The sequence below is a fragment of the Olea europaea genome, chromosome 10, assembly GCF_002742605.1.
Source record: "Olea europaea var. sylvestris chromosome 10, O_europaea_v1, whole genome shotgun sequence".
NCBI lineage: Eukaryota > Viridiplantae > Streptophyta > Magnoliopsida > Lamiales > Oleaceae > Olea > Olea europaea.
This window is the reverse complement of record NC_036246.1, coordinates 36,503,952-36,523,218: the sequence shown is the minus strand read 5'-3', so window position 1 is coordinate 36,523,218 and position 19,267 is coordinate 36,503,952. Positions and strand designations below refer to the sequence as shown.

General features: G+C 38.1%; 1 protein-coding gene and 1 pseudogene across 1 annotated transcript; one reads left to right on the top strand and one right to left on the bottom strand.

Annotated features, from left to right (window-relative positions):
* Positions 1-1,168: 1,168 nt before the first annotated feature.
* On the top strand, positions 1,169-2,729 carry LOC111402056 (U-box domain-containing protein 28-like). The gene has a single exon (XM_023030097.1). It carries the CDS (start codon positions 1,247-1,249, stop codon positions 2,477-2,479), a length of 1,233 nt encoding a protein of 410 aa, XP_022885865.1. The 5' UTR covers positions 1,169-1,246; the 3' UTR covers positions 2,480-2,729.
* A 7,607-nt stretch (positions 2,730-10,336) lies between these two features.
* Positions 10,337-18,092, bottom strand: LOC111400603 (annotated as a pseudogene).
* Positions 18,093-19,267: the final 1,175 nt, after the last annotated feature.

Genomic DNA, 19,267 nt, shown 5'->3' with positions numbered 1-19,267 from the left:
CCTTGAACCTGATTGGAGGAGGTGATTTTGAAAATTGATTTTTTGATCGTTAGAAAAAAATGGGGTTCAGCTATGAAAGAAAAAGTCAAATATAACGGCTGAAATAGTGAAATAACGGTCAAAAAATTAATATTTTTGAGAAAAAATTATTTCCAAACAGACTCTTTGTCTTTCATTTATTCTATTATTTTATTTTTATTTTTTTTGTGTGCGTTTGGGCGCCGGGAAAGGTGTACCGAATGGTCCCCAATTTACATATAATAACAACTTGGTCCCCAACTGTCAACAAAAAAATCAGTTAGACCTTGAATTTTTATAGTAATTGCATAATTGTGTAATTGTGAAAGCTCAATGCCAATACTAGTGGCTCAAAAACGGAAATAAAGCTATTACAACTTAATATAACTAGTAAAAGCGGAGATAATTAAAATATTATAATTTCTTTCCCCAAACTAGTTGTAATTTATGTTTCAATGGGCCCAACAAGTTGGGGTAGGGATGTCAACGAGTCGAGTCAAGTAGGGCCGAACCGACTCGCGAGCTGAAACTCAAGGCTCAAGCTCAACTCGAGTAAAATCAAAGGGTTTTTTTCGAGCCTAAGCCCGAGCCAAGCAAAAGCTCAACCAAACAAATAAGGTTCGGCCCAAGCTGAAAGCTCGGGCCATAGTGAGCCGAGCCGAGCAGGACTTGCTCAACTTTTTTTTTTCTCCAAATATGTGGCAAAGGCAGCTTAAATAAGGCAGCCAGCTGCCTCATTTTCGATTTTTTCTTCTTTATTTTTTAAATAAGGCTTGAGCCACACAGATCGACTCGGACTTTGCCCAGTACCTCACAATTGGGCTCGGCCCGAGCCTCGAGCCAAGCCAGCTAGGGTTTTTTTCTAACCAAGTCACGGGCAGCTCGAACCGATGAGCCCAATTGACATCTCTAATTTGGGGGGGAAAATGGATTTCCTCATATAAGCAGGATCAAATAGACACTAAGTGAATATTTGAACATTTTTTCCTAATAACATATTTTGCCGTTCAATTATAAAGAAAAAGAAAATGGACTTGCCTATTTTCAAAAAGTTAAGATCAACTTGTTACTCGAATAATAAGTTGGGACCCATATGCAATTTCCCCACCTTTCTCTCTGCCAGATTTTTAAAGCCGCCCCTCAGATTCAGAATCTCAGATAAAACAGACCGAGAAAAATAAAAGCGAGATTAGCACCACTCCCTTTACCCGCCCCCTCTTAAAATAAAATGATGAGAGAAAAGAGAGAGAATTTGTGCGTTACGGTGCCGACTTTGTTCCGGTGCCCGATTTCAATGGACGTGATGAAATCTCCAGTGAGTTTATGTACCGGCGTCACATACGATCGCAGCTCCATCGAAAAGTGGTTATCTCTAGGACACGCTACCTGTCCCGCCACCATGCAAACCCTCTTCTCCACCCACACCACTCCAAATCTCACCCTTCGCCGCCTCATAACCCTTTGGCTCTCGCACCCCGGCGGAACCCCCACCCCGCCACTATCTCTGCCGACGTCGATCTCCAAACAACAAGTCAGGGAAGTAATCAACGGCGCATTAAACTGCGATTCTCTAGCGAAAATTATTCATTTTATGAAGGTTTCGGATGACAATTTGAAGTTTATTGCATTTTCTGACGATGCCGTTTCTAATTTTGTTGAGTTTTTCGGAAGTTGTAAAAAAATTGAGGCTTGTGAACTGATTGTTGAAATTCTGGATTTGATTTTATTGGAAAATGGAGCGAAAGAGAAATTTAATAGCTTGATTTTGAAGAGCGATGTGGATTGTTTATCGTCGTTTCTTTTGATTCTTAGGGAAGGAAGCATGGAATCAAAGATTAAATCGGCGAGGATTTTGGAATCAATCGCGTTTAACTCAGAGTCCCAACTTAAGATCGCAGAAAAGGAAGGGATACTGTACGAACTGTACACTTTAATCGCCGTAGAAAACGACCGGCTTGCAATCCAAGCCGCTTTATCTTCTTTATTAGCTATTTCATCATCGAGGCTGGTTCGGAAGGAGTTAATCCGGTTCGGAATAGTAAAAAGAATAGGAGAAATCCTCTCCATTTTTGACTTTTCAAGTACAGTTCGTGCAGTCATTGAGAAATCTTTAGGATTACTGGAAATGGTTGCCACGTGTACGGAAGGGAGGGAGGGGATTAGTGAAGACGAGAAATGTGTGGCGGAGATTGTAAAGAGGCTGATGAAATGCTCCAATGTAGCGACGGAGCACAGTATTACGGTGATCTGGAGCGTATGTTGCTTGGCTCGTGATCGAACGGCTCAGGATAAGGTGATGCAAGTCAATGGATTGACTAAAGTACTACTGGTGATGCAGAGCGATTGCTCGGTGAGTACAAGACAGATGTGCAGGGAATTGGTCAAAGTTTTGAGGGTGAAGAATTCAAAGTCTTGTTTCGCTAGTTATGAGACTAGGACCACTCACATTATGCCATATTGAATTAACTAACAATTTTCTAAATTTTTTCAATTTTTTAGAGTTGTGGTTAGGTTAAGTAGGCCAAAGACGTAAATCAAAAGGGAATACAACTTGACATGAATGACAGACACATACAAATGAAATTTTGCATTTTTTATGCGACAATTATTGTAGAAATTCATTGTTTTTGTTTTCGTTTTTTGTGCTGTTTAAGAGCATGCTTGACAATCATTATTGTAGAATAAAAAGTTTTGAATAGTGATTACCGGAGCATATGTTATTAAAAAATAGTAAAAAATTTTGGTGTACATGTAGAAATTTTGTTGTGTTAATGTGTGGTTTTTAACATTAATAGGTTATTTTGGTATACATGTAGAAATTTTGTTGTGTTAAAAAATAGGTTATTTTAACATTAATGGGCACATAATTGGAATTTCCTATAGCATTTGCTTTGTCATGCAAAAATAACCTACTTCAATATCATGTATAAACTTTGATTGTGAGTATGAAATTTACATGAAAATAAAATAAATTTTAGACAATTGAATTGTCTAAAAAAATTTTGCATAAAAATTGTTGATTAAATGTGTTGATTAATTTTATTTTCAATCTAGGAAATGTTATATTTATCCATTTTTTGTTGGTAAGTAGATGGGTGAGAAATGGATAAATCAGAGAGAGAGAGAGAGAGAGAGAGAGTGTGTGTGAATTACTTGAAAAATAAAAATTAAAAAAAAATTCTTGTTTTCAAATTAAATATGGTTACGTGACTAAAAATAGGAAAATATTTTTTATGAAAAAAATATCAATCAAATAGCAAAAAAAAATAAAATTTTGGGTAGAAAAAATGATATTTTCCGTGAAAAATATTGGTAATCAAACACACTTATTATTTTTACATTAGACTCTAAAGTTGTCAAATGTAAAATTATATTTGGTACACTAAACTAAGCAATAATATTACAGATGATTAAATAAAAATATTATTTGAAACATATTTATCCAATTCAACATATCAATCATAATAAAAATAAATAAAAAAATATTTAGCGACTAGACAAGCTAAAATTTTTTGAATTTTTCTATTTGTATAAAGGGGTCCACGATTTTTTAATTCATCGTTGGCCCCCATGTGAGGGGTTGTCAACCAAATAGCATGGTCCAAATTTTATTCTAATTGGAATTAGAATTTTGTTAGTTGTATAATTAGGGTTGACAGCCCAATTGACAACGTCCTCATAGGAGAGGGGTCCACAATTTATTTATCTATCGTGAACTCCCTCTTATGTGTGTGGTTGTCAATTCTGGTTGTGCACATGACTATTGAATTTAAATTATGTTTTAGTTGGTCAAAAATGGTTTCCTTTGAAAGAGTCCTCCCTCTACAGTTAGTAAATTCCAAAGTCCAAATATTTGAGCTGGCCAGTCATCTCATCTTAGAATCAAATTGGAAACTTTGACTGTAACATAGTCGCAAAGTTAAAGAATAACAACTGATATGGCCGGTTGAGAAAATACAAAAAATGTTTAATCAAACATGACAAGTGAAATTCAAAACCAACCAAGACAGAATATTTCAAATTGAGACTATAATAAATTTATCTGGGTTGTTCAAATTCTCCGTTTCTTGAGTTTTTCCATAAAGGAAAGTACGTTCATAGAAATATTTAAACAATAAAATAATATATTAACATAATATTATATTCTATCTAATCTTGGATTAAGACTAACAAACTTGTGACAAGCTTAGTACAATAGATATGCAAAACACTGGCACTTTTGCCACAAAAGTATCGGAAAGACCGCATGGTGTGTTGACACATAACTGCGACATGCTAAAAAATATATAAAAGACAGACCCATTACACAATATGTCAAACAGACATCCACGTCGTATCACACAGTCCCATTACACAATGTGTCTCCAATAATATCACTCTACAAGGAAAATGTGTGTGAGCTTCACAATTCTATGGTAAAGAGTGTTAAGTCAATAAAAAAAGTATACCACGTGAGAATAACTAACATCGAATGCTAAGACGGATGTATAATCAAAATAAAATGAATAACGTGAGAAAGAACAAACAAAAAATAACAAGACCTTATATGGTTACAAAGTTGTGATTTTATCAAATATTTTGATAGGTGTCGCAATAAATTGATAGGAACGACAAAAATAAATTCAAATATTCTACTATGAATTTAATGTGAATAAGAATTTTTATGTAGTTGCAATGAGTAGTCAACTTGATGCAACAAGGAAACAATTAAAAGTCTATTCAAGACGAAAGATTAATAATTAGTAGAATTCGAGTTTATTTAGTAGTTTTCTTTTGATAATGTTCTCTTTTATTTTCAAGTTTGTTTAGATAGAAAGTTCATTTAATTTCCAACTCCTTCCTATATAAAGGGTTTAGGGCGATGTTTATGGACACATCTGAATTATATGAAAAAAGTATTTCTTGCCCTCAATTCTTCCCTTTGATCCCCCTTATTTCTTATTGTTCCTTATTAATTTGTATGCTTCTGCATCACAACTTCATTGTGAAATTTGCAAGCTATACCTAACTTTACCCAAACAACCCCCTGACAAACCATTAGAGTAATCAACATGCAAAAACTTATTTGTTAATCCAATAAAGATAGCAAGCAACATTACAAAAGAAAAAGTATCCAATGTGCACTTCAAGAATAAAGAGTCGAACATAAGTTACACTTGTCAAATCGTAAAGCAAAAGTATTTCAGAACTAGAGCAAAGAAGGAAGTTGATATTGTAGACTCCATCCAACCCCAACCCCAACCCCAACCCCAACCCCATGGCATTTTCTCCTTAGTGAAAGCTGAAACAAAATGGAAGCGCCGTTACATCAGTGAAGTAAAAGAAGAGGAATTGTTATGTAATTTAGTCAAAACTTAGAGATCACCTACCTAGATTTTGGCAAAAATCCCATCAAGAACGAAAGCCACCTGTTGACACATAAAAATTCAGCCCAAATCGAACGGCCCAAGGAATGAAGCCCAATTGAAAGATCCCCAAATCAGATAGCTCAAAGAACGAAGCCCAATCAAACAATTCAAGATGAAGGCCGAAGAACGCAGTAACGCCATCGCCCAAGTTTGCAAGTCACCCAGAATCTGAGCGAATGGAGTGTCATGCAGTCGCCCAGAGCTGTTACTCTATTCTCGTCCAAACCTTCAAGTCGCCCAAAGTCTTAACAAACATAAAACATTGTGGTTTTCTAGAAGTACAGTTATCAAAGCAGTTATTAAAGCAGCCCTATCACGTTCCACGATTCAAGGAATTCAATCAAAAACGGTTGAACGACGAAGAGTAATGACAGCAGTTAAAAAAGACAGTTTTCATGACAAACTGGCCATTATGAGGAAAGTGGGCAGTTGCAGAACGATCAAACAGTTTTTAGGCGTTTGATTACAAAAAAGATCATCCATAGAGTATAAAAAAGAGAAGACATAGAGCAAAGGACCGAATCAAAAACTCTCGAACAGAGAATATGTAATTTTAATTTCCTTAGTTTTAGATTTAAACACTTTTTTCAGTAACTCGTGTGCTTGTGCTCCTTGGAGGCATTTTGTTTTTGATTTCCAATTGTAAAGTCATCGCCAATAAAAGAACACCCCTTTTTGGGACTTTGTCTCAAGAGGTTTGTCCCTTACACAATTGTCTGATCCCTTTTAATTGTTAGCGACTAACCCGCGCGAAACAATTTGGCACGCCCAGTGGGACAGTGGTGTTTGGTGTTGAAAGTACAAAAGGTGAAATAATATGCCTCAGAGATCCGATAAGGAAGCAGCAAGTCAGGGAGGAATCCAGTCTGTGATTGAGCGATATGAGGAGCAGCATGCCTCTCCATGAACAGATGGACAGAATCAGAGCAGTAACAGTCGTTACGAACCAATGACGGAGTTGAGTCCTCGAACGATGCATGCAGTACTTGGAGAACTCACACAAGACATTGTTGAACAGGTAAATCTTCGAAGTGTTCATAATATGGAAAGATTTATCCAAAATGGGAATGCACACTATGACAACATGGCCAAACAACTAAACACTTTGAACGAAACAATGAATAAGTTAGTAGGCCAAATATGTCAACCGGTTATACCTCTTGCAAATCACTTTCAAACTAGGATAATTATGGGACATAATCCCTCAGTCCTAAATCCGAATCAAGGGGTAGAACCACTTTCTGGTCCCTCTACTTCAAACCAAGGGGGTACTACAGTGCCAAATCAGAACAATGGTAGTGGTATGCCTAACTTGGTGGGTAATCCAAACATAAGAGATAATGTCCTAAACAATGGACAGAATATCCCACGTGTTAATGAGGGAATAGATGTTTAGGCTAATGGTAATGGCCCTAATTATGGTAATTTTGTTGCCAATCAAGGACCAAACATCAGGCCTCATGCAAATCCACCGGTTAACCAGCCTGTAGGAATTCCATATGACCCCAACGTCATGTTGAGGAATCAGATTATGGAAATCGTACAGGATCAGATGGCTTTTAGGGTGCGTCCCGTCGTTAGGCCGACTTACACAAAGCCATATCCTGATTGGGTAGACCAAGCATATCCATGGCCTAGAGGGTATAAAGTGCCAGAATTCTCACTGTTTATCGGTTTAGGAGAGGTGTCTACACTAGAACACATAGGGCGATTCACATTGCAAAGTGGTGATGTAACCGATTACCATAAAATGAGGCTTTTCCCTAGTTCGTTAACAGGAGTAGCTTTCTCCTGGTTCATTAACTTGCCAACGAACTCTATTCAAACATGGCAACAATTGGAACAGTTATTTCACGATCAGTTTTATAAAACTGAGTTTGAAGTCACATTGTCTGATTTGGCGAATCTACGTCAAATGTCAAACGAATGGGCAGAAAGTTTTCTCCAAAGGTTCAAGACAGCAAGAAGCAAGTGTTTTGTACCTCTGCCTGAAAAGGAATTTGTCAAAATCACTCAGGGCTGCTTGAGCTTTGATTTAAAAAAGAAATTCCAGGACAAGGAATTTCCTGACCTTTTTCAGTTGAGTGCGAATGTGATTGGATATGAACGACTGATAAGAGAGAAAGAACAGATGAAAAATTCTAGTAAAGGGACTTATTACAAAGACCCAAATTTTGATGTTCATACCATCAGTGACGAGTCATACGATCAGGTCGAAATATGTTTGGCCGAATTGATTAAAGGAGATACGTATACTTGTCCCATAATGGCCAAGCCTAGACCATTGGGCAAAGATGAGCCCATAAAAGATGGAAACATAAAGGCTAGAACGTTTTCGTTCGATGTAACCAAAGCTGACCTTATATTTGATAAATTATATAGGGATAAGCAGATAAAGTTGAGCGATAAGCACAAATTGCCAAACTCTGAACAAATTAGGGTAAAAAATATTGTAAGTGGCATAATGCATGGTCACATTTGACTAACAATTGCTTGGTTTTTCGCCATGTATTACAGGATGCCATTGAATCAGGACGAATTACGTTCGACGATAAGAAGAAGATGGCAGTGGATAAAAATCCTTTTCCACAGCCACTTGAAGTGAACATGGTGACGTCCGGATTCAAAAACAAGTTGCCAAAATTCAAGTTGGTCGTAGATGATGGAGAAGAGGATCCTAGACCACATCCCAATATCTTTGAACGAATCAAGGGGAAAAAACCAAAAAAGGACGAAGACGTCTTGTGTGCAAGATGTAAAAGAGAAATGAATGGCAATACGGAGAAACCAGGGATATGGCTGCATCCCCATCGCCCTACCTTCTTCCCAAACACTCAGCCTGGTAGAGGACGAGGTATATCATTCTATCGAGGACCGCCTTTTGAGAGGCAGTTCAGGCCAGCGGATAATGGAAGAACATTCAGGCCGCAACCTCGTCGGCCAAATGTATGGCATTTATTCCAGTATAATGCAGGAAGGGCAATACCCTTCGATGAGATGACTAGAACCCAACAAAGGCGTTTCCAACGAAACTATGGACGGATGATGAGGCAGCAACAGGGAGTGCCACATCCTAAAGCGCCTAAACTACTCAAAGTAGCCAATCAAAATGTCCTCAAAGATTGTGAAGAGACCGGTACAGATGAATCAATGAAGGAACTGCAAGAAACTTCTTCTGGGAGATCAAAGTTTGAGCGGGACAGAAGGGATGGAGAAGATCCAGATCAACCCCTTACCATCCAGTTCGGTACGTTACCTCCTGTCGTGGCCAATAATTACTTACTGGCCAATGAATTCAATAATAAATAAAAAGAAGAAGAGAGGGAGGACAACGAAGGAGAGGCTTGCGTGCTGGGATGTGAAGAAGGCCAGACTTCTAGAGAGGCCTACAAAAATGAAGAGGACGACGGGATGACAGACATTGAAGAAGAAATCGACCTAGAAGCAGAAGGAAGAAAGAGAGGAGTATCGCGCAATACTCTGTTGAAGCAACTACATCGAGAAGGAGTTCGCGAAGTAGACTTGTTGGGAGAACCATCTGGGCGTCCTTTCGATTTCTACGTACTGTACGGGATACCCAAAAGGAAGAAGAGAGTGCCTCGCTCTGAAAAGTATGGGTCACCTCCAAAAATAATGCCCCCTCCCACAGGTTGGGTAACTGATGAGGAAGCATTAGAAAAAAGTAAGAAGCAAGTTCAGGAGACAGAGGATCAGCGCGATATACTGCACGTCGACTCATCACAGGGAGATAATTCGACAGAAAACAAGCAGGAAGTAGAAATAGAGGCTGCCGAAAAAGTTATTTTTAAACGGCCAGCCATGAAATTGACTAAATACTTGAGGTCATTGTACGTTAAAGCTCTAGTTAACGGCATCCCAGTGGCAAAAGTGCTTGTCGATAATGGAGCAGCTATAAACACCATTCCATCTAGGATGATGAGAAAGTTCGCAAAGACAGAGGGTGACATGATTCCTATAGAAGTCATCCTCACGAGCTTCAATGGAGGAGCAATTTCAGTTAAGGGAGTTATGCCATTGGACATAACTATAGGGACAACTACTAGGACCACTGTCTTCTTTGTAATAGATGGTCCTACTAGTTACAATGTGCTACTAGGAAGAGATTGGATACACGGAAGTTGCTGTATACCCTCATCGCTCCATCAATGCCTGATCTTTTGGAACAACAAAGGCGAAGCAGAGGTGATACAGGCCGATCATAAGCCTTTTGTCGCAGAAGCAAACTTGGTGGAAAAGTTCATGTACGAAGGAAACTATGGACCTATCAGGATAGTACAAGATGGGGAAGAAACTCAAATTGTCGCGCAAAGCGAAGAACCATTCTCAGTGGACGCACTCACTGAAATGTTCAAACAGATGAGGCCAAATATAGTGGCCCTAGAAGAGTCAGTAATTGGCAAAAAAATAATCAAGGAGTCTTGAATGGATTATAAGTTACAAAAGCAAATGGCCGACATTCATGCTTTCAAAGCCAGACTGATGGCTTTCAATAAGGAATGCAATGACAAGGCGAAAGAAGAGACAGCCCTAAAAGCGTTGAAGGACAAATTGGCAGTATTCGAGTTAGAACAAAACATTGGCCGAGAAGTCAACAAGGTGGACTGTTTAGAAGATGAAGTACTTACAAGGGAGCTAGACGACGAAGTGATGCGGATCGTCAAACCTGGATACGCTCAAGCGCAAGACCCTCTGATCAAAGTAAATATTGGCAATGAAGGAGAAGATCGTCCAACATTCATCAGCCAGATGCTCGATCAAGAGGTTAGTAATAAATTAATCGCTTTGCTAAAAGAGTACAAAGATTGTTTTACTTGGGAATACGAACAAATGCCTGGTTTAGATAGAGACTTGGTGGAACATAGGTTACCAACTAAGCCTAACTTTAAACCTCATAGGCAGTCTCTTAGACGTTTTGCTTCCAATGTACTCCCTGAAATCAAGAAAGAGATAAAGCGATTATTGAAAGCAGGTTTTATTAGAATAGCCAGATATGTCGAATGGTTGTCCAATATCGTGCCAGTACTAAAAAAGAATGGTAAAATAAGGGTGTGTATAGATTTTAGGAATTTAAACATAGCTACACCCAAAGATGAGTATCCAATGCCCACGGTGGATTCTTTAGTAGACTCGACTGCCAGACATGTCATGTATTCTTTCATGGATGGGTATTCAGGATACAAACAAATTTATATAGCTGAAGAAGACATACACAAAACTGCCTTTAGATGCCCTGAGTCTCTAGGATGTTTTGAATGGGTGGTTATGCCTTTCGGCCTAAAAAATGCAGGGGCAACTTATTAACGGGCAATGAATTTAATCTTTCATGATATGATAGGCAAGTTTGTTGAAGTGTATGTAGATGACATAGTAGTCAAGTCCATTAAAGAAGAGGACCATTTTGAACAGTTAAGATGTTCGTTTGAGCGAATGAAGCAATATAAGTTAAAGTTGAATCCCTTGAAGTATGCATTTGGTGTTAATGCAGAGAATTTTCTTGGTTTCTTAGTACACAAGAGAGGGTTGAACTTGATAAAAATAAAGCGAAGGCCATTTTAGAGGCCAAACCACCTAGCAACAAAAAAGAATTGCAAAGGTTTCTAGGCCAAGTAAACTTTTTAAGACACTTTATTTCTAACTGTGCAGGGTGAACTAAAGTCTTTTCGCCGCTCTTAAAGCTGAAAAATCAGGCCGAATTCGTCTGAAAAGAAGAACATCAAAAGGCTTTCGAAAGCTTAAAGACATATTTATCAAGTCCACCAGTGTTGGTGTTACCAATCCAAGGACGGCCAATGAAAGTATACGTATCGGCTGAAAAAGAATCAATAGCTGGAATGGTCGCATAGGAAGACCAATTTGGTGAAGAAATGGCAATTTACTACTTAAGTAGACGGTTAACGAAATGTGAATGTAATTACTCTGCTATCGAAAAATTATGTCTTGCATTGTATTTCACATGTACAAAATTAAGAGCTTATTTACGGCCCATAACCGTTTATTTAATTTCTAAAGTAAATTTAGTTAAGTGTATGTTCTCGCGCCCTATTTTACACCAAAGAGTAGGCCTTTGGACACTAGCTTTATCAGAATTCGAGATACAATATATACCTCAAAAGGCAGTCAAAAATCAGGCTTTGGCTAATTTTCTAGCCGATCATCCATGCCTTGACATGCTTGAAGAAATTGAACTAGAAGCAGCATGACGATCAGATGAAGCAGGGTGAGACGTCTTGACTTGCCCCCAGGAAGCGAACAAGTTTTGGATATAACGCACAATCTTGTCAGCATCCTGCAAAGAAAATTGCCAATATTAAACATTCTTACTGCAACGAACAAGATAGAAATAAAAGTGAAGCAAAGATACCTCATCAACAATCGTGGAAGATGACATGTCCTCAGCCAAGTCTGCCACCAATGATTCCTCCATTTGTGAGGACTTCCCCTTATCTGAGTGAGAAGATGTTGCCACAACGGGCAGACTCATAGGAATATCTGCAAAACTCAAGAGCAACAAATCAGAAACCAATAGCACAAGCAAAGGTAAGGCATCAAAAAACTGAATTACCTTCTGCTTCGATATTTGGGGGGTTGACGCCCTGAGAAGAAGGTGGCTCATTCATGGGTTGTGATGAGGATTCTGGGACTGAAGATGTCTCTTTAAGCGTAATCCCCTCATCAACCGGTTTGGATGAAACAGCCTCAAGGGAGGATGATGGAGCATGAGCTGTCGATGCCAAAGCCTTTGAAGAAGAGGCTGAACTTTTTTGAGAAATCCAAAAATCATCAGCACACAGAAAAGTTTCAAGTATGGAAAAGTATGCTTGTGAGTAAACCAATTTAATTACCTTCCTCCTGACGATAAGAAGGGTATCATCATCATCATCAACATCATCCTCCAGAATGGGAGATGCTGAGGCTGGTCGTTTGCGACTTGGGACACTCTTGGCTGAAGTAGGCTTGGCAGGGAGAGAAGAAGATGGACGAGCAGACTGTTTAACGAGAAGGAGAAGGACTCCGAATGGACAAAGGAGTGACTAAAACAGGAGGAGGGGAAGAAATGCTCGGCTGGTCTAGTGAATGAAAGGCACGATTGGCATCAGCCGCAAATAATCTGCGCTTCACTGACGGCCAGAGTTGTTCAAAAAGAGGATGGATGGCGTGGCTAAAATTGAAGTGGGCTAATGAAAAATAGCTGGTTAAAAGAAGATTGAGAGCATTTATAGCCTCTGCCTCCGCCTTATTAATAATATGAAAACGGTCAATTAAGTTCCTTGAATAGCAATGAGGAACTGGCCAAGTTTGGCCGAAACCAAGCTGGCGAGCAAAAAATTGGGGAGCATAAATTTCTACCCCTGCCTTGGCATTGGTTCCAGTTAAAATATCATGAAATAGCTCCCTCCCGGTTAAAAACTGGATCCAAATGAGCAGGGAGGTGCTCGCGCTGTCTATAGTGGAGGGGGGATGTACATAGTCTGGAGTAAAAAAATGAGGAAAATGAAAAAAGGAACTGATTGAATCCAAAGAATAAAAGAATGAAAAAATGTCCCTTTTGGACATATTTACAGGAGCAAAGGGCTCCATGGCTAGCCCATAACAGCTAGTAGAGGAGCGAGAAATTGATGGAGCACCAAGCAATGGAAAATAGGATCTCAACCACAGTTGAGTGAACCAAAGAGGTCCACTACCAGTGGGAGATGCATCATTCTTCAATTGAGTTTGAAGAGAGACCATGCCTCTATAAAGGGCAGCCAAAAAGAAAGAACATAAATTCAAAGGCCTGCCACGTGCCAATTCATGTGCTATGGGTAAATAATTCAGGGAGGGCTTTATACTTGGCACACACAAAACATATTTACAAAGCCAAACTAGAAGAAAAGCCACTCGCTCAGTATGGGAAGGCTCAGCGCTTGAATGATTGTGAAGGGTTTGCAGGCTTGAATAAGACTCGGTATAGTTTCTACCAAACTTTGGGGCGCCACCAGAAACCAAGATACCAAGAAAAATGGTATCGCCCAAAGGTCGTAGATTCACTAAGGCCCCAACATCCCTTAAAGTAATAGACATGGGGCCAAGAGGGAAAACAAAGGTATTATACTCAGAAGACCAAAAACTCAAAGCAATCGAAAAAAGTGCTGAATCAAAAGTAGGGGGCGAATAGAGATTTCTAACAAATCAGAAATCCTAGCATTATCAAAAAGTGCCTTAGTAGGACCATGGCCCACAAGACGAGCATGCCACCTACGGAAAGCTACATCAGATTTAGGCCAAGTGCGAATACCTCTTTCACGAAGTGGCCCAAGCGGCAGAGAGTTTAGAAATAGAGGGCCTTGAGTACAAGGAAACAGCTGACCCGCCGCCGCCTGTTCGACTGCCTCTGCATTGTTGAAGAAAGGACCTAAGTAGAACTCATTGCGTTCGACATCGGTGGGCGCGAGAAAACTCGGAGTTATGTATGGACGATTCAGAAGTTTCTGAAAGTCATCAAAACTAAAGGAGTCGCCAGCTTGAGATTGTAAAGTAGCCATTTGAGATGGAACGAAGTTTTTCAGGGTTACGTAGCAGGGAAGCAAAAGATGAACAGTAAATCGTGGGAGAGACGCAAAAAATTTGAGGCGTGATTTAATGGTGCAATGAAATGACGTGTTTGGGGGTTATAAGGGTTTGCAAAACGACGCACCTTTTCAAATTATGGAAGGAAACAATGATTGAAATTCTTGAAAATCTCGAATGTTGCTGGAAACACAAAGTGAATATGGCAAAATTTAATAATTATTATTAATTCTGCCATATTGGGGAGTAATTGTTGACACATAAAAATTCAGCCCAAATCGAACGGCCCAAGGAATGAAGCCCAATTGAAGGATCCCCAAATCAGATAGCCCAAAGAACGAAGCCCAATCAAACAATTCAAGATGAAGGCCCAAATAGGGAGCCCAAGAACTCGGTAACGCCATCGTCCAAGTTTGCAAGTCGCCCAGAATCTGAGCGAATGGAGTGTCATGCAGTCACCCAGAGCTGTTACTCTATTCTCGCCCAAACCTTTAAGTCACCCAAAGTCTTAACAAACATAAAGCGTTGTGGTTATCAAGAAGTGCAGTTATCAAAACAGTTATTAAAGCAGCCCTATCACGTTCTACGATTCAAGGAATTCAATCGAAAACGGTTGAACGACGAAGAGTAATGACAGCAGTTAAAAAATGCAGTTTTCATGACAAGCTGGCCATTATGAAGAAAGTGGGCAGTTGCAGAACGATCAAGCAGTTTTTAGGCGGTTGATCACAAAAAAGATCATCCATGGAGTATAAAAGAGAGAAAAGACATATAGCAAATGACCGAATCAAAAACTCTCGAACAGAGAATATGTAATTTTAATTTCCTTAGTTTTAGACTTAAAACTCTTTTTTCAGTAACTCGTGTGCTTGCGCCCCTTGGAGGCATTTTGTTTTTGATTTCCAATTGTAAAGTCATCGCCAATAAAAGAACACCCCTTTTTGGGAGTTTGTCTCAAGAGGTTTGTCCCTTACACAATCGTCTGATGCCTTTTAATTGTTAGCGACTAACCCTCGCGAAACACCACCTGATGAGGGCTGCTCATATGGACCTGATCAATCACGATTATACTTATCATTTACTGATCCTCCACGACTGTCAGTGTCCCTGCTCCGACCACCATAACGATCACCATTACGATCGGGACCATACCGGCCACCACCTCCATATTTGTCATCCCTACCACCATATCTACCACCTCCTCTTTGCCGTTCTCCACAGGGACATTCCTGAGCGAAATGCCCTGGTTTCCACATTTGAAGCAGTCTCCACCAGATCCACGCCCACCCTAGGGTCACGAGTTCTCTCCCTATCATGGTCACGACCACGATCCCCATCCCAGTCCCAATCTCTACCAGATCCCTGGTTTGGCTGAGCTTTATCCACAGTAATTGACCGTCCATCAAGATCCATTCCATTCATTGCTTCGATAGCTTCTTCCATAGCTTTCTTGTCATAAAAGGAAACAAATCCAAGACCAGGAGAGCGGCCAGAAAACCTATCCATTACAACCTGACAAAGCAGATAAATAAGGTGTTTATAAACACACTAACCAAGCAATTTGACCATAACGGGAAGCAAGAATGACAGACTTCATAATTATCCACGTCCAAGGAAACAGCAAACCATCGCTCATACTCTCTGTGCACTTCCAATCACTAATGCAAATTTGATCAGTACACTTAATCTCTTCCTTGAGCAAGGAAAACAGATACACCTCAACTGCCACATCCAGCAACAAGAGAAGGCTCAATATCTTAGAAATAGAAATAACTTTTAAGTCCTGGTCAACTGGTAAATAATTTAGTAAATCTATTAGTGACTTACTTATCCCCTGTTTGAGCATCTTTATTTAAAAACTCATTTTCCCCAAACTCATTTTCAACAACACGTTCTTCTAATAAAATAATTTTAGACGTAAACTCAAAACTTTTTCATACTTTTTAACAACACATTCTCCAAAAAAATCACTAATACAAAATCTAATTTCCTAAAAAATGAGGCTCAAACAAACCCTCAACAAAATATTTTATCTTTGCAATTACGAACAAGTTTTCATTTCCGAAATATTCAAATATGTAACGAAGACCAAGATCTTCTAATCGACATCAAAGCCTGCTCAATGAAGTTTAGATCCAACTATACCTCCAAATGCATGCAAGGAAATGATCTTGATTTACACTAAAGGAATGTGATAAAATAAATTAACAACCGGCAAAGAAGATCTATAGCTTAGACTAATCACCAAAAGAAGATAAAAAATAACCATCACAACAACAAGAAGCTAAGCCTCATTTCTAATTAACTTGTATTGGCCAATCAAAGCATCAAATATGCGGATAAATAAAATTGTACCATGCTGATGTCGAATAATAGCCACAATTTGCAAAAATCAACAAGAATAAGTCAGATGTCTTTGCCGATTACCCTTGCCTCCACAAGATGACCATACTTTTCAAATGCTTCTTTTAAATCCCTGTCTGAAGTTGATCACGACAGGTTCCCAATAAAGCAACGGTACTCATCTTGTTCTATCCTATTCAACTGAACAGAAAAAGAAAATGAAAAATTCACAATGAACACTACATGAAAAATATGCACAGAAGAGCAAAATAAATTAACCTAGACCCAAAAGAATAAAAATTAAAGCAACAGAATTTCATATGTGAACACAATGGAAAATTAAATTATTCTGTTAAACCCAAAAAAACCCCTTCCAACTTCTTCCCCTGGTTTGATTTCATATGTGAACACATAGCACATGATATTTTATATTGCAATTACAGAACGAAAGGGAAGTCAAGTTTGGTCAACATGTTGGGTATATAAATGGGTTGTGTAAAGATTAATTGCTCTAAATGACTTCATCATTCTATATAATAAAGAACAACACTTGATGTTAAGCTCCTAAAGACCTAAACTGCCTAGAGCTCACGTTGCAATTAAGAAAGGACTGCGATATCGCAATGTCTATTGAAGTTTCTAAAGTTAGAATAATCAAAAGGGAAAACGTGAAGCTTTATCATGAAGGTGACAAGGAGAACCTTAGTTAGAAACCTAGTGCAGCAAACTTTGGTCATGAAGTCCAAAGCAACAGTTCAGAATTTTGCATGCTGCCAGCTAACATAGTTATTCATAAGTCGTTCCTTTTTATACGTTCTCAAATAATGATTACTATAGATGAAACCTTTTGAGAACATAGTGGATTCCTATGTTGCTGCACTTGAGGACAAATACTCTTTAAATGGCAGAAGATTTGATCGGCTAGAAACGTAAGTGAAGCAATAATTAGGCAAGATAATATTACATGAAATACCATATAATATAACTGTTAAACCATTTCCCTGCTTTCCCCATAATAGAACTTGAAAATTCTTCGTTCCCTCTTTAAGGGAAAGGGAAGAATCAGCTATGGCTGGAAGCTAAAATATTACACAAACTAACACATGGTACAACTATTGAAGAATGCCCTTTCCTAAAATTTAATATGTTTATACAATAAATTAAAAGGAAAACCCTGAACCATAAGGAAAACTAGACCTTGTTTTTAAAGAAAACGACTAAGCAACCCTGTCTAAAGATTTAATTAAAATATCATTCTAAAACAATAAAATAATAAAACAAGTAATTTAAGCCATGTCATCTGCATCAGTAACTTGTGTCTCCCAGTTCCTTTTTGGCGGCTTTAATAGCAATCACTTAGTAGTAATGAAAGAAGTAGACTGATAACGGAACTGTCGTAGAATCCACCTTTACGTGTCACTCTGAATATTGAACCTTTCTTGCTGCGTCACTTCATCAAGACGTGTTCTTTGGTCCTCAAGCTCCATCAATGTTTTATTGCTTCCTTCTTCCAATAATGATTTGCTTCATAGTAACAGAGTGATAATTCAACTTTGAAAATTCACAGCCACTATCTATTGACTTAAATATTTACTTTTTACCAAATACAGTCTTGATCCAAGCCCCAACCCTTTATCTTGGAAATATTAAATTATAACCTAATTAGTCAAAAATAAAACAAACGTTTTCACTTTTCAGTGCCTGGTCCTTCAATTGAAATAGACGTCGCCAAAATATACAAGCAATGCACGTCATCAATAACTCCAACAGAAACAAAAATTTACAGATCCATCACAAGAAATCTAGTATGAACAATAAACAACAGAACATAGAGATATTACCTGAAAAGTTGGGAAATACTGCAAAACGCGCTGGGCGAGCTGCTTGTATTGACGGGGTAGTCTTTAGAATGGCCGGAAAATTAATCCTTTTTTTCACAATGGCCTTTTCTGTTGGAATTACTATTTTGCCCTTACTATAATTATTTGCAAGATGTATTTTATATTTTTAAGAATTTATTAATCAGGACCTATATCTGCATTTTTCAATCTTTTAAATACCTTTACATATTCTTTATATTTTAATAATTCTTCAAAAATCCTAGCCTGACCTTTTTTGGTTATATATCCTCGAACTAATCCTTCTGAAATTTCTTCTTGTATATCTCTATGTTTAGTTATAATATCTTTTACTTTTCTTATTTCTCTACTAGTTCCTACAGAATCAAATCCTATATTATTTTTACAATTATAATCTATATCTCTATATATTTCTTCAATTTTTTCTTTGCCAATAGGAAATATATCTTCAGATTTTTCATCTAATTTAAATAAAAACGAAACATCTTTTTCATCTAAAAATAAAATGAGATTATTATCATTAGTAGATGTGGATGCTTGTGAATTGTTCATCAGAATAATTAAAGCATAAGCATGTAAAAACAAGTAAATAACTTACAGTAATCAAATGGAAGTAAACAGGCTTTCCCTCCAGTATGCTCTTATAGATGCTTTGCATGTACTTAATCAATCTTCTGAATCAACTAAAGGTTTAAAATATTTTTTGAAATCATTTGGGTCCACAACTGCTTTCGCAAAAGGCTTTTCAATTAAGGTTGCATTTCTCACTCTAGAGAACTAGCCGTGTTTCCACAGACGCTATCTCACAGTATCCAGAGTCTCTATTTTCACCTCTATCCAAACTCTTTTCAGAATCAAGTTCCTACTTGGAACGAAATTTTAAAAGATAACTCACACACAAGGTGCTACAATTTTGTTAGAAAACTGCTTTTTTCCCCTAAACCATTCATCAAAGACGGGTACTTTGGCATGGCTAACATCCATTCAAAATCAATGTTTTGAAAATCTTTTAAAATCTCTATCTGTACTGCCGAGAAATCATGAGAAACTTAAAGAAATCTTTTTATAAAA